Genomic DNA, 16068 nt, shown 5'->3' on the forward strand with positions numbered 1-16068 from the left:
AGATACACTAGAGGGGATACACTGGAGGGGATACACTGGAGGGGACACACTGGAGGGGACACACTGGAGGAGACACACTGGAGGGGACACACTGGAGGGGATACACTGGAGGAGACACACTGGAGGGGACACACTGGAGGGGACACACTGGAGGGGACACACTGGAGGAGACACACTGGAGGAGACACACTGGAGGAGACACACTGGAGGGGATACAAGGAGGGGATACAAGGAGGGGATACACTGGAGGAGATACAAGGAGGGGATACACTGGAGGGGATACACTGGAGGAGATACAAGGAGGGGATACACTGGAGGGGACACACTGGGGGAGATACAAGGAGGGGATACACTGGAGGAGACACACTGGAGGAGACACACTGGAGGGGACACACTGGAGGGGATACAAGGAGGGGATACAAGGAGGGGATACACTGGAGGAGATACAAGGAGGGGATACACTGGAGGGGACACACTGGAGGAGATACAAGGAGGGGATACACTGGAGGGGATACACTGGAGGGGATACAAGGAGGAGATACAAGGAGGGGATACACTGGAGGGGATACACTGGAGGGAATACACTGGAGGAGATACAAGGAGGGGATACACTGGAGGGGACACACTGGAGGAGATACAAGGAGGGGATACACTGGAGGAGATACAAGGAGGGGATACACTGGAGGGGATACACTGGAGGGGATACACTGGAGGAGACACACTGAGGGGATACACTGGAGGAGACACACGGAGGGGATACACTGGAGGGGACACACGGAGGGGATACACTGGAGGAGATACACTAGAGGGGATACACTGGAGGGGATACACTGGAGGGGACACACTGGAGGGGACACACTGGAGGAGACACACTGGAGGGGACACACTGGAGGGGACACACTGGAGGGGATACACTGGAGGGGATACACTGGAGGAGACACACTGGAGGGGACACACTGGAGGGGACACACTGGAGGGGACACACTGGAGGAGACACACTGGAGGGGATACAAGGAGGGGATACAAGGAGGGGATACACTGGAGGAGATACAAGGAGGGGATACACTGGAGGGGATACACTGGAGGAGATACAAGGAGGGGATACACTGGAGGGGACACACTGGGGGAGATACAAGGAGGGGATACACTGGAGGAGACACACTGGAGGAGACACACTGGAGGGGACACACTGGAGGGGATACAAGGAGGGGATACAAGGAGGGGATACACTGGAGGAGATACAAGGAGGGGATACACTGGAGGGGACACACTGGAGGAGATACAAGGAGGGGATACACTGGAGGGGATACACTGGAGGGGATACAAGGAGGAGATACAAGGAGGGGATACACTGGAGGGGATACACTGGAGGGAATACACTGGAGGAGATACAAGGAGGGGATACACTGGAGGGGACACACTGGAGGAGATACAAGGAGGGGATACACTGGAGGAGATACAAGGAGGGGATACACTGGAGGGGATACACTGGAGGGGATACACTGGAGGAGACACACTGAGGGGATACACTGGAGGAGACACACGGAGGGGATACACTGGAGGGGACACACGGAGGGGATACACTGGAGGAGACACACTGAGGGGATACACTGGAGGAGACACACGGAGGGGACACACGGAGGGGATACACTGGAGGGGACACACGGAGGGGATACACTGGAGGGGACACACGGAGGGGATACACTGGAGGGGATACACTGGAGGAGACACACTGAGGGGATACACTGCAGGAGACACACGGAGGGGACACACGGAGGGGACACACGGAGGGGATACACTGGAGGGGACACACGGAGGGGATACACTGGAGGGGACACACGGAGGGGATACACTGGAGGGGACACGGAGGGGATACACTGGAGGGGATACACTGGAGGAGATACACTAGAGGGGATACACTGGAGGAGATACACTGGAGGAGACACACTGGAGGAGACACACTGGAGGAGACACACTGGAGGGGATACACTGGAGGGGACACACTGGAGGAGACACACTGGAGGGGATACACTGGAGGGGACACACTGGAGGAGACACACTGGAGGGGACACACTGGAGGGGACACACTGGAGGGGACACACTGGAGGGGACACACTGGAGGAGACACACTGGAGGGGATACACTGGAGGGGACACACTGGAGGAGACACACTGGAGGAGACACACTGGAGGGGATACACTGGAGGGGACACACTGGAGGGGACACACTGGAGGGGACACACTGGAGGGGACGCACGGAGGGGATGCAAGGAGGGGATACAAGGAGGGGATACACTAGAGGGGATACACTGGAGGAGATACAAGGAGGGGATACACTGGAGGGGATACAAGGAGGGGATACACTGGAGGAGATACAAGGAGGGGATACACTGGAGGGGACACACTGGAGGAGATACAAGGAGGGGATACACTGGAGGGGATACACTGGAGGAGATACAAGGAGGGGATACACTAGAGGGGATACACTGGAGGAGATACACTGGAGGGGATACACTGGTGGAGATTCACTAGAAGGGATACACTGGAGGATATACACTGGAGGAGATACAAGGAGGGGATACACTGGAGGGGATACACTGGAGGGGATACACTGGAGGGGATACACTGGAGGAGATACACTGGAGGAGACACTTGGAGGGGATACACTGGAGGGGACACACGGAGGAGACACACTGGAGGGGACACACTGGAGGGGACACACTGGAGGGGACACACTGGAGGCGATACACTACCGGTGATACACTGGAGGGGATACACTGAAGGGGATACACTGGAGGAGATACACTGGAGGGGATACACTGGAGGGGATACACTGGAGGAGATACACTGGAGGGGATACACTAGAGGGGATACACTAGAGGGGATACACTGGAGGGGATACACTGGAGGGGATACACTGGAGGGGATACACTGGAGGAGATACACTAGAGGGGATACACTGGAGGGGATACACTGGAGGGGACACACTGGAGGGGACACACTGGAGGAGACACACTGGAGGAGACACACTGGAGGGGACACACTGGAGGGGATACACTGGAGGAGACACACTGGAGGGGACACACTGGAGGGGACACACTGGAGGGGACACACTGGAGGAGACACACTGGAGGAGACACACTGGAGGGGATACAAGGAGGGGATACACTGGAGGAGATACAAGGAGGGGATACACTGGAGGGGATACACTGGAGGAGATACAAGGAGGGGATACACTGGAGGGGACACACTGGGGGAGATACAAGGAGGGGATACACTGGAGGAGACACACTGGAGGAGACACACTGGAGGGGACACACTGGAGGGGATACAAGGAGGGGATACACTGGAGGAGATACAAGGAGGGGATACACTGGAGGGGACACACTGGAGGAGATACACTGGAGGGGATACAAGGAGGAGATACAAGGAGGGGATACACTGGAGGGGATACAAGGAGGGGATACACTGGAGGAGATACAAGGAGGGGATACACTGGAGGGGATACACTGGAGGAGATACAAGGAGGGGATACACTGGAGGGGACACACTGGAGGAGATACAAGGAGGGGATACACTGGAGGGGATACACTGGAGGAGATACAAGGAGGAGATACAAGGAGGGGATACACTGGAGGGAATACACTGGAGGAGATACAAGGAGGGGATACACTGGAGGGGACACACTGGAGGAGATACAAGGAGGGGATACACTGGAGGGGATACACTGGAGGAGATACAAGGAGGAGATACAAGGAGGGGATACACTGGAGGGAATACACTGGAGGAGATACAAGGAGGGGATACACTGGAGGGGACACACTGGAGGAGATACAAGGAGGGGATACACTGGAGGGGATACAAGGAGGGGATACACTAGAGGGGATACACTTGAGGGTGACAAACAGGAATCTTCTAGCTGAGATATCAAGCACAGGTGGAGTAGACGAAGAGGAACAATCAGGCGTAATAAGCTGAAACACTTATTGCGCAATCTGTGGGCGCGTCTCTAGCGAGGGTCCCTAGGGCTATATAGTGTCTTATTTTTCCAGAAGGTCCCTATGAAGGTTCATCGGTGTCTTAAAAGGCAGGGACCCATTCACATGTGCAACCCATGGGGCCATTCATCCAATTACAGGACACCTGTTTCCTCGCCTAGAAAAGGGTTTCCTGTAGTTAGGATCTCTGGGAGGGGGAACACTGATCAGAGTCTGACACATCCAGCAAACAGACCTGCGGGGGCAGGGCATTCGGAGAGCCCATCACATAGTTAACCCCTTAAGGACATCGGTAAATGTATGTCATGGTGCGTTAGTACTAGGAGCTTCGTGCACGGCCGGTCCCAGCTGCCAGGGACCCGCTGGCAATGGAGGACATCAGCGATCACGCCATTAAAGGGGTACTCCGCTCCTGGACATCTTATCCCCTATCCTTTGAAGATGTCTGATCGCGGGGGTCCCGCCACTGGGGACCCCCACAATCTTGGCTGTGCACTCCAGACATCAGGTGCATGGAGCGCACTTCACTCTGTGGGGCAGAGGCTCATGACATCACGGCCACGCCCCTTCAATGCAAGTCTATGGCAGGGGGCGTGACTGCCTCCGGCACTGCACCCGATGCTCTAAACGAACACCTGATGCAGCAAGGGATAAGATGTCTGATTGTGGGGGTCCCCCCCACCAAAGGATAGGGGATAAGATGTCTGATTGCGGGGGTCCCCCCCCCCACCAAAGGATAGGGGATCAGATGTCTAGGGGCGGAGTACCCCTTTAACCTCTCAGTACTGATCACGAAATCTGCAGCATTATATGGACTAGTGACCCATCGGACTGCCCACGGCAAAATTATGGGGGTCCAATGAGTTATAATAGCTGCTGAAGGTCCCCTTACCTGTCTCCAGGCTGGCCCGGCAATCTTCTCCGATTGCCGGTATTACTGATCAGTGCTACAGATATGCATCTCATGGATGCTATAGATAGTCCCTGCACAATGCCCTCTGCACAGGTCACAAAGCATGCCTAGAAAAGGAGTCAATAGGGTTCCTCCAGTCAATTGTTTCCTATGATCATTGGGCACCTATTTCTAAATGCTTGGAGTGACCCCAAAAAGAAGGAAACTATAAAAGGGGGGGTCATCTCTTCTCCTCTGTATTCTCTTCTGGGGTCAGGTGACCATCGAAAACTGCATCAAAACTTCATGTGTGTGTCTTTAACTTATTAAAATCTTTAACATTTACTTAATGTTTTGCAACAAAAGTCTCATAATTAATTTTTATCCCAACAGAAAATCCCAGTAAGAATTCTGAGGGAAACTTCATGTTATTGACAAATAATAACGTAGAAGATGAAGATATGATAGAGCGCTCCTCAGGAGAAGACCTCCTCACCCCTAATGTCCATCCAGGACTTCACAGTACAGATCTATACTATAACAATCCCCCTGATCATGAGGAACCTTCTCCTGACCAATCACAGATTGTTACCTCAAGGACAGATCAAAAACATGGTAAAGGTTTTCATCGTGATGAATGTGGAAAAGATTTTACAAAAAGATTGGCTCTCGTTGCTCACAGGAAAAGTCACACAAGAAAGAAACTGCATGTGTGTTCAGAATGTGGGAAATGTTTTATAGAGAAATCCCAACTTGTAATACATGAGAAAAGGCACACAGGTGAGAAGCCATATTTGTGCTCAGAATGTGGGAAATGTTTTAAACATAAATCACATCTGGTAATACATGAGATAATTCATACAGGAGAGAATCCGTTTTCATGTTCTGAATGTGGGAAATATTTTACAAGTAAATCCAGTCTTGTAATACATAAGAGAAGTCACACAGGAGAGAGGCCATATTCCTGTTCAGAATGTGGGAAATGTTTTATGCAGAAATCATATCTGGTCATACATGAGAGAATTCACACAGGAGAGAAACCATATTCCTGTTCAGAATGTGGAAAAAGTTTCATAGAGAAATCACAGCTTGTCAGACATGAGAGAAGCCACACAGGAGAGAAGCCATATTCATGTTTAGAATGTGGGAAATGTTTTACAAATAAATCACATCTTGTATCGCATGAGAGAAGTCACACAGGAGTGAAGCCTTATTCATGTTCGGAATGTGGGAAATGTTTTACAAGCAGATCAAATCTTGTTGCACATCAGAGAAGTCACACAGGAGTGAAACCTTATTCATGTTCACAATGTGGGAAATGCTTTATGCAGAAATCACAACTTCTTATACATGAGAGAAGTCACACAGGAGAGAAGCCGTATTCATGTTTACAATGTGGGAAATGTTTTACAAATAAATCACATCTTGTTTTACATGAGAGAAGTCACACAGGAGATAAGCCATATTTATGTTCAGATTGTGGGAAATGTTATACAAGTAAATCACATTTTGTTATACACGGGAGAAGTCACACAGAGAAGCTGCTTTGATGTTCTGTATGTTAAAAGAGATATTTCGTCTTTTTACAGCACAAATATGCTATATATGGTGAAATCTTCTTCCTCACCATCCCCGGGAGATGTTCCTTCAGGCAGGAATGATGAGGATATGAGGTTTGCCCCGTCCCCATATGTAAACCCCTAGGCGGGGAGCTATAGTCGCCTAGTTCTGCTGCTCTGGCTGCAACCACACCCCCTCAGCATGATTGACAACCCTTGTAACCGCCCTGCTCCCTACACAGGCAGTGCTCGGGCTGTCAATCATGCTGATGGGGTGTGATTACAGACAGAGAAGACAGGATTAGGTAAGTATAGTGCCCCTTCCAGGGGACTACTTATGGGGCTAGTGGGGGAGTCTTTTAACCCCTTAACAACAATGGACGTAAATGTACTTAACACACCATGACGTACATTTACGCGCCGACATGATCGCGAGCACCGGAGCGGTGCTCGCGTCATGCCCGGCAGGTCCAGGCTGCTATCAGCAGCCAGGGACCCGGCGGTAATGGCGGACATCCGCCATTAACCTCTCCGATATCGTGATCAATACAGATCACGGCATCTGCGGCATTGCAGTACTTTGAACTGATGATCGGATCGCTTGGACCCGATCATCCAGCATGGCGGACGGAGGTCCCCTCACCTGGCTCCGGCCGTCTCCCGGGGTCTTCTGCTCTGGTCTGAGATCGAGCAGACTAGAGCAGAAGATGACCGATAATACTGATCATTGCTATGTCCTATACATAGCACTGCACAGTATTAGCAATCAACTGATTGCAATGAATAGCCCCCTATGGGGACATAAAAAGTGTAAAGAAAAAAAAAAAAGAAAAAAAATGTAAAAGAAAAAAAAGAGTGAAAAATCCCCTCCCCCAATAAAAAAGTAAAACGTCAGTTTTTCCCATTTTACCCCCCAAAAAAGCGTAAAAAAAAATAATGAATACACATATTTGGTATCACCGCGTGCGTAAAAGTCTGAACTATTAAAATATATTGTTAATCATCCCGAACGGTGAACGGCGTAAACGTTAAAAAAAAAGTCCAAAATTGCTGCTTTTTTTATCACATTTTATTGCAAAATTTTTTTATAAAAAATTTATAAAAAGTAAAACCTAAGCAAGAGTGGTACTGATAAAAACTACAGATCATGGCGCAAAAAATGAGCCCTCATACCGCCCCATATATGGAAAAATTTGAAAGTTATAGGTGGTCAAAATAGGGCAATTTCAAACATACTAATTTTGTTAAAATGGTTTGAGATTTTTTTTTAAGCGGTACAATTATAGAAAAGCATATAACATGTGGATCATTTTAATCGTATTGACCCACAGAATAAAGAAAATGTCATTTTTACCGGAAAGTGTACAGCGTGAAAACAAAACCTTCCAAAATTGCTAAATTGAGGTTTTCTTTTCAATTTTCCCACATAAATAATATTTGTTTGGTTGCGCCGTACATTTTATGGTAAAATAAGTGATTTCATTACAACGTACAATTGGTGACGCTAAAAACAAGCCCTCATATGGGTCTGTGGATGGAAATATAAGAGAGTTATGATTTTTAGAAGGCGAGGAGGAAAAAACGAAAATGCTAAAATAAAATTGGTCTGGTCCTTAAGGGGTTAAACTACATATCCTCACCATCACTGCGAGCAGACACATCTCCCGGGATGGTGAGGAAAAAGATTGTACCATATATAACATGTTGCTCTGAGTCATATATGGTAAAATCTGCTGACAGGTTCTCTTTAAAGGGGTAGTCCAGTGGTGAAAAACTAAGGATAGGGGATAAGGATAGGGGATAAGTTTGAGATCGCGGGGGGTCCGACCGCTGGGGCCCCCTGCGATCTCTCTGTACGGGGCCCCGGCTCTCCGCCGAGATAGCGGGTGTCGACCCCCGCACGAAGCGGCGGCCGACACGCCCCCTCAATACATCTCAATGGCAGAGCCGGAGAATGCCGAAGGCAGCACTTCGGCTCTGCCATAGAGTTGTATTGAGGGGGCGTGTCGGCCGCCGCCTCGTGCGGAGGTCGACACGCCCCCTTCCCGCCGGCTGTCGGGGCTCCATACAGGAGATCTCGGGGGGCCCCAACGGTCGGACCCCCCGCGATCTGCAACTTATCCCCTATCCTTAGGATAGGGGATAAGTTGCTCACCACTGAATCACCACTGGACTACTCCTTTAATATCGAACATAACCTTTTTTTCATCTTATCCATCTCATTTGCTGTACTTTATACAAAAATGTACATCTTATTGCTGTAATAAAAAAATTTTTTTAATAACATTTATATATTAATATTTTATACGCCCCCAGTATTGCAAATTTGGTCCTCACACATACAGAACATCACAGTGTCATTACTTGCTTCTTTATATTAAAGAAGACATCATTGCAACTTAAAGGGGTACTCCGCCCTTTAACATGACATCCCCCTATCCAAATGATAGGGGATAAGATGTCTGGTCGGGCCACTGGGACCCTCCATGATCTCCAGCACCGCACCCCGTAATCTGATGCACGGAGCGAACTCTGCGTTGGATGACAGGCAACAACCGCCATCACACCCCTCCATTCTAGTCTATAGGAGGGGGCGTCATGGCTGTGAACTAGCCGTCACGCACCCTCCCATAGACCTGAATGGAGGGGGCAGGCCGTCACGTCACAAACACAGAAGCCCCAAGCTTCCGTGTTCAGTACGTCTGTGGTGACGGCCCGGGGGATAGCAGCAGCCGGACCCCCGCTATCGGGACATCTTATCCCCTATCCAAAAATGTTTAGGGGCGGAGTACCCCTTTTTAAAAACCTATGGAAATGGTGGGGAGGGTTTATAAGGCTTTGGAATTCACTGTACTTGAACTGTACGTGAAATGACCACTGTACTTCTCTCACATTGTACACTGTTTGATGAATATCCCTGCTTTACTATTTTTGCTTCTATTTATCTAACGCTTATTCATTATTTGTAATTTCTTTTGATGGTGGTTAATAAAAAAAAAAAAAAAAAAAAAACAGATTAACAAATTAAATCTTCCTTTGAGCCCAACAGCAGCACATTATAAGGATTTAGCAAGCAGTCCCCCGTCGGGTGCGCTGACTCACTTAACATTGTCTAAGACAATCTTCCCTTGAGTCCAATAGCAGCACAAGATGAGGATTTAGCTTGCAGTACCCATGCCAGGTGGGCTTTTCCCACGTAGCCCTGTCTAAGGCAATCTTCCCTCGAGTCCAGCAGTAGCACAAGATAAGGATCTAGCAAGCAGTACCCCCATTGTGTGGGCTTACTCGTTTAGCACTGTCTAAGACAATCTTCCCTTGAGTCCAGCAGCAGCACAAGATGAGGATTTAGAAAGCAGTACCCCCATCAGGTGGGCTTACTTGCTTAGCACTAAGACAGATCTGACAAAAGAAACTTTGACCGAGAATTAGTAGCAAACTGACATATATGATCTATAGCTGTAGGAGTCCGTAGAGAATGCTGTAGGTAGAGTGAGCAGCAAAATTCAGAGAATTATACCCAGAAGTAGCATAGCAGGTTTTTACGCAGTAACATATCCATCTTGTGATGGAAGTTTTAGATGCCTTTCCCAGCTTCTTGACGGATAAATAAGTTCTCCCTTCGTATGGAGGCCTTTACTCTGGTTAGGTAGATTCTCAAACATCTGACCACCCATGAACGGGAGCGGAATGTTAGTGTAGCATGTGGCATAGTGTATAGTTTAGGGAACCTGGACATTGTACCATCAGGCTTTGTGTGATTGTAATTTATTGTATGATTGTAATGATGATCAATAAAGCTCAGATTCTGGCAGAGCAACATGTCCCGAGACACCAGGTCCAGCATAGGGGGGAAGGGAAGCCTTCAGTATATCACTTGGCTCATCTTCAAGCCACTTCTATACACCCATCTATAGGGTCCATCCGACTTGATCCATCTTATTCTGGTCTTTAAAGGGGTACTCCGCCTCTAGATATCTTATCCCCTACAGCTGGGACCCCCGCGATCTCTCCTGCAGCACCCGTTTCTCAGCTGCACAGAGTGAGGAACGCTCTGTGGCTGATGACTGGCGATGCAGGGGACAGAGTATCCCACGACCCCTCCCACAGACTTGCATTGAGGAGGCATGGTGTGACATTGCGATACTCCGTCCCCTGCATCACCCGTCATCAGCCACAGAGTGATCAGACATCTTATCCTTTAGATGGGGGATAAGATATCTAGGGGCGGAGTACCCCTTTAAAATGTTTTTTTTGCTATTGCAACATTAACTTTGGGTAGAAGCATCCATTCTTTGGAATGTTGTTCCTCAATAGGAAACATCACTTTCATTCTTTAACTATAAGGAATAAGTTTCTGTCTAGCTCGGTACTTAATTTCTGCAAAACCAAGGATAGATGACATCTGATCCCGAAGATTTGTTTGTTTTAATGTTGATAACTTGGCTCCGCACTTCTCGTTGGACAATTTACCTTATTCCTACTCATGTCAACTGACACTGAATTTCCCTCTGTAAAAACAGAGAAGAAGACATTTAGTAGATTGGCCTTTTGCTCATCCTCCTCCACATCACACCCAGAATATTTCTTAGGTGCCAACATTTTTAGCTTTAAACTCATTATTTATGAAGGTAAAGAATATTTTTGGGTTCTTATTACTTTCTATGAGAATTGTTCTCTCTGTTGCAATTTTTTTTCAAATTTTACTTGTTTTTAACAGAATTTATTCTTCTCCTTTATACTTTTAAATGACTTCCCACTACTTTCTTGTTTCAGTAGTCTGAATGCTTTCCTCTTATCATATATCGCATCCTGAACGGTTTTGGTTAACTACTGTTACGCCGAGCGCTCCGGGTTCCCGCTCCTCCCCGGAGCGCTCGCTACACTCTCGCTCCCGCAGCGCCCCGGTCAGATCCACTGACCGGGTGCGCTGCGATACCGCCTCCAGCCGGGATGCGATTCGCGATGCGGGTGGCGCCCGCTCGCGATGCGCACCCCGGCTCCCGTACCTGACTCGCTCTCCGTCGGTCCTGTCCCGGCGCGCGCGGCCCCGCTCCCTAGGGCGCGCGCGCGCCGGGTCTCTGCGATTTAAAGGGCCACTGCGCCGCTGATTGGCGCAGTGGTTCTAATCAGTGTGTTCACCTGTGCACTCCCTATGTATACCTCACTTCCCCTGCACTCCCTCGCCGGATCTTGTTGCCATTGTGCCAGTGAAAGCGTTCCCTTGTTTGTTCCTAGCCTGTGTTCCAGACCTCCTGCCGTTGCCCCTGACTACGATCCTTGCTGCCTGCCCCGACCTTCTGCTACGTCCGACCTTGCTTCTGTCTACTCCCTTGTACCGCGCCTATCTTCAGCAGTCAGAGAGGTTGAGCCGTTGCTAGTGGATACGACCTGGTCACTACCGCCGCAGCAAGACCATCCCGCTTTGCGGCGGGCTCTGGTGAAAACCAGTAGTGACTTAGAACCGGTCCACTAGCACGGTCCACGCCAATCCCTCTCTGGCACAGAGGATCCACCTCCTGCCAGCCGGCATCGTGACAGTAGATCCGGCCATGGATCCCGCTGAAGTTCCTCTGCCAGTTGTCGCCGACCTCACCACGGTGGTCGCCCAGCAGTCACAACAGATAGCGCAACAAGGCCACCAGCTGTCTCAACTGACCGTGATGCTACAGCAGCTACTACCACAGCTTCAGCAATCATCTCCTCCGCCAGCTCCTGCACCTCCTCCGCAGCGAGTGGCCGCCTCAGGCCTACGACTATCCTTGCCGGATAAATTTGATGGGGACTCTAAGTTTTGCCGTGGCTTTCTTTCACAATGTTCCCTGCACTTGGAGATGATGTCGGGCCAGTTTCCTACTGAAAGGTCTAAGGTGGCTTTCGTAGTCAGCCTTCTGTCTGGAAAAGCTCTGTCATGGGCCACACCGCTCTGGGACCGCAATGACCCCGTCACTGCCTCTGTACACTCCTTCTTCTCGGAAATTCGAAGTGTCTTTGAGGAACCTGCCCGAGCCTCTTCTGCTGAGACTGCCCTGCTGAACCTGGTCCAGGGTAATTCTTCCGTTGGCGAGTACGCCGTGCAATTCCGTACTCTTGCTTCAGAACTTTCCTGGAATAATGAGGCCCTATGCGCGACCTTTAAAAAAGGCCTATCCAGCAACATTAAAGATGTTCTGGCCGCACGAGAAATTCCTGCTAATCTACATGAACTCATTCATCTAGCCACTCGCATTGACATGCGTTTTTCCGAAAGGCGTCAGGAGCTCCGCCAGGATATGGACTTTGTTCGCACAAGGCGTTTTTTCTCCCCGGCTCCTCTCTCCTCTGGTCCTCTGCAATCCGTTCCTGTGCCTTCCGCCGTGGAGGCTATGCAAGTTGACCGGTCTCGCCTGACACCTCAAGAGAGGACACGACGCCGCATGGAGAATCTCTGCCTGTACTGTGCCGGTACCGAACACTTCCTGAAGGATTGTCCTATCCGTCCTCCCCGCCTGGAAAGACGTACGCTGACTCCGCACAAAGGTGAAACAGTCCTTGATGTCAACTCTGCTTCTCCACGTCTTACTGTGCCTGTGCGGATATCTGCCTCTACCTTCTCCTTCTCCACTAAGGCCTTCTTGGACTCCGGATCTGCAGGAAACTTTATTTTGGCCTCTCTCATCAACAGGTTCAACATCCCAGTGACCAGTCTCGCCAGACCTCTCTACATCAATTGCGTTAACAATGAAAGATTGGACTGTGCCGTGCGTTACCGCACGGAACCCCTCCTAATGTGCATCGGACCTCACCACGAAAAAATTGAGTTTTTGGTCCTCTCCAATTGCACTTCCGAAATTCTCCTTGGACTACCCTGGCTTCAACACCATTCCCCAACCCTGGATTGGTCCACAGGGGAGATCAAGAGTTGGGGTCCCTCTTGTTTCAAGGACTGCCTTAAACCGGTTACCAGTACTCCTTGCCGTGACCCTGTGGTTCCCCCTGTAACCGGTCTCCCTAAGGCCTATATGGACTTTGCGGATGTTTTTTGCAAAAAACAAGCTGAGACTCTACCTCCTCACAGGCCTTATGACTGTCCTATTGACCTCCTCCCGGGCACTACTCCACCCCGGGGCAGAATTTATCCTCTCTCTGCCCCAGAGACTCTTGCTATGTCTGAGTACATCCAGGAAAATTTAAAAAAGGGCTTTATCCGCAAATCCTCCTCTCCTGCCGGAGCCGGATTTTTCTTTGTGTCCAAAAAAGATGGCTCCCTACGTCCTTGCATTGACTACCGCGGTCTTAATAAAATCACGGTAAAGAACCGCTACCCTCTACCTCTCATCTCTGAACTCTTTGATCGCCTCCAAGGTGCCCACATCTTTACCAAACTGGACTTAAGAGGTGCTTATAATCTCATCCGTATCAGAGAGGGGGATGAATGGAAAACGGCATTTAACACTAGAGATGGACACTTTGAGTATCTGGTCATGCCCTTTGGCCTGTGCAACGCCCCTGCCGTCTTCCAAGACTTTGTTAATGAAATTTTTCGTGATCTCTTATATTCCTGTGTTGTTGTGTATCTGGACGATATCCTGATTTTTTCTGCCAACCTAGAAGAACACCGCCAGCATGTCCGCATGGTTCTTCAGAGACTTCGTGACAATCAACTTTATGCCAAAATGGAGAAATGTCTGTTTGAATGTCAATCTCTTCCTTTCCTAGGATACTTGGTCTCTGGCCAGGGACTACAAATGGATCCAGACAAACTCTCTGCCGTCTTAGATTGGCCACGCCCCTCCGGACTCCGTGCTATCCAACGTTTTTTGGGGTTCGCCAATTATTACAGACAATTTATTCCACATTTTTCCACCATTGTGGCTCCTATCGTGGCTTTAACCAAAAAGAATGCCAATCCTAAGTCATGGCCTCCTCAAGCGGAAGACGCCTTTAAACAGCTCAAGTCTGCCTTTTCTTCAGCTCCTGTGCTCTCCAGACCTGACCCATCTAACCCTTCCTATTGGAGGTTGATGCCTCCTCAGTAGGAGCTGGAGCGGTCCTTCTACAAAAAAATTCTTCCGGGCATGCTGTTACTTGTGGGTTTTTTTCTAAGACCTTCTCTCCGGCGGAGAGGAACTACTCCATCGGGGATCGAGAGCTACTAGCCATTAAATTAGCACTTGAGGAATGGAGGCATCTGCTGGAGGGATCAAGATTTCCAGTTATTATTTACACCGATCACAAGAACCTCTCCTATCTCCAGTCTACCCAACGGCTGAATCCTCGCCAGGCCAGGTGGTCTCTGTTCTTTGCCCGATTTAATTTTGAAATTCACTTTCGGCCTGCCGATAAGAACATTAGGGCCGATGCTCTCTCTCGTTCCTCGGATGCCTCGGAAGTAGAGCTCTCTCCGCAACACATCATTCCTCCTGACTGCCTGATCTCCACTTCTCCAGCCTCCATCAGGCAAACTCCTCCAGGGAAGACCTTCGTCTCCCCACGCCAACGCCTCGGAATCCTCAAATGGGGTCACTCCTCCCATCTCGCAGGTCATGCGGGCATCAAGAAATCCGTGCAACTCATCTCTCGTTTCTATTGGTGGCCGACTCTGGAGACGGATGTTGTGGATTTTGTGCGAGCCTGCACTGTCTGTGCCCGGGATAAGACTCCTCGCCAGAAGCCCGCTGGTCTTCTTCATCCTCTGCCTGTTCCCGAACAGCCTTGGTCTCTGATTGGTATGGACTTTATTACAGACTTACCCTCATCCCGTGGCAACACTGTTGTTTGGGTGGTCGTTGATCGATTCTCCAAGATGGCACATTTCATCCCTCTTCCTGGTCTTCCTTCTGCGCCTCAGTTGGCAAAACAATTTTTTGTACACATTTTTCGTCTTCACGGGTTGCCCACGCAGATCGTCTCGGATAGAGGCGTCCAATTCGTGTCTAAATTCTGGAGGGCTCTCTGTAAACAACTCAAGATTAAATTAAACTTTTCTTCTGCTTATCATCCTCAATCCAATGGGCAAGTAGAAAGAATTAACCAGGTCCTGGGTGATTATTTACGGCATTTTGTTTCCTCCCGCCAGGATAACTGGGCAGATCTTCTACCATGGGCCGAATTCTCGTATAACTTCAGAGTTTCTGAATCTTCTTCCAAATCCCCATTTTTCGTGGTGTACGGCCGTCACCCTCTTCCCCCCCTCCCTACTCCCTTGCCCTCTGGTGTACCCGCTGTGGATGAAATATCTCGTGATCTTTCCACCATATGGAAAGAGACCCAAAATTCTCTCTTACAGGCTTCATCACGCATGAAGAAGTTTGCTGATAAGAAAAGAAGAGCTCCCCCCATTTTTTCTCCCGGAGACAAGGTATGGCTCTCCGCTAAATATGTCCGCTTCCGTGTTCCCAGCTACAAATTGGGACCACGCTATCTTGGTCCTTTCAAAATTTTGTGCCAGATTAATCCTGTCTCTTATAAACTTCTTCTCCCTCCTTCTCTTCGTATTCCTAATGCCTTTCACGTTTCTCTTCTTAAACCACTCATCATCAACCGTTTCTCTCCTAAACTTATCTCTCCCACTCCTGTCTCCGGTTCTTCAGACGTCTTTCCTGTAAAGGAGATACTGGCCTCCAAAAAGGTCAGAGGAAAAA

General features: G+C 49.4%; 1 protein-coding gene across 1 annotated transcript in view; it reads left to right on the forward strand.

Moving 5' to 3' along the window:
* Window positions 1–16068, forward strand: part of LOC130301389 (zinc finger protein 585B-like) — a 75065-nt gene that overhangs the window by 39341 nt on the left and 19656 nt on the right. The window contains exon 4 of the mRNA XM_056551621.1: window positions 5283–6432. Within this exon, the coding sequence (XP_056407596.1) occupies window positions 5283–6432 (1150 nt within the window). The remainder of the gene's footprint in view (window positions 1–5282; window positions 6433–16068) is intronic.

The sequence above is a fragment of the Hyla sarda genome, unplaced genomic scaffold, assembly GCF_029499605.1.
Source record: "Hyla sarda isolate aHylSar1 unplaced genomic scaffold, aHylSar1.hap1 scaffold_1127, whole genome shotgun sequence".
Taxonomy (NCBI): Eukaryota; Metazoa; Chordata; class Amphibia; order Anura; family Hylidae; genus Hyla; species Hyla sarda.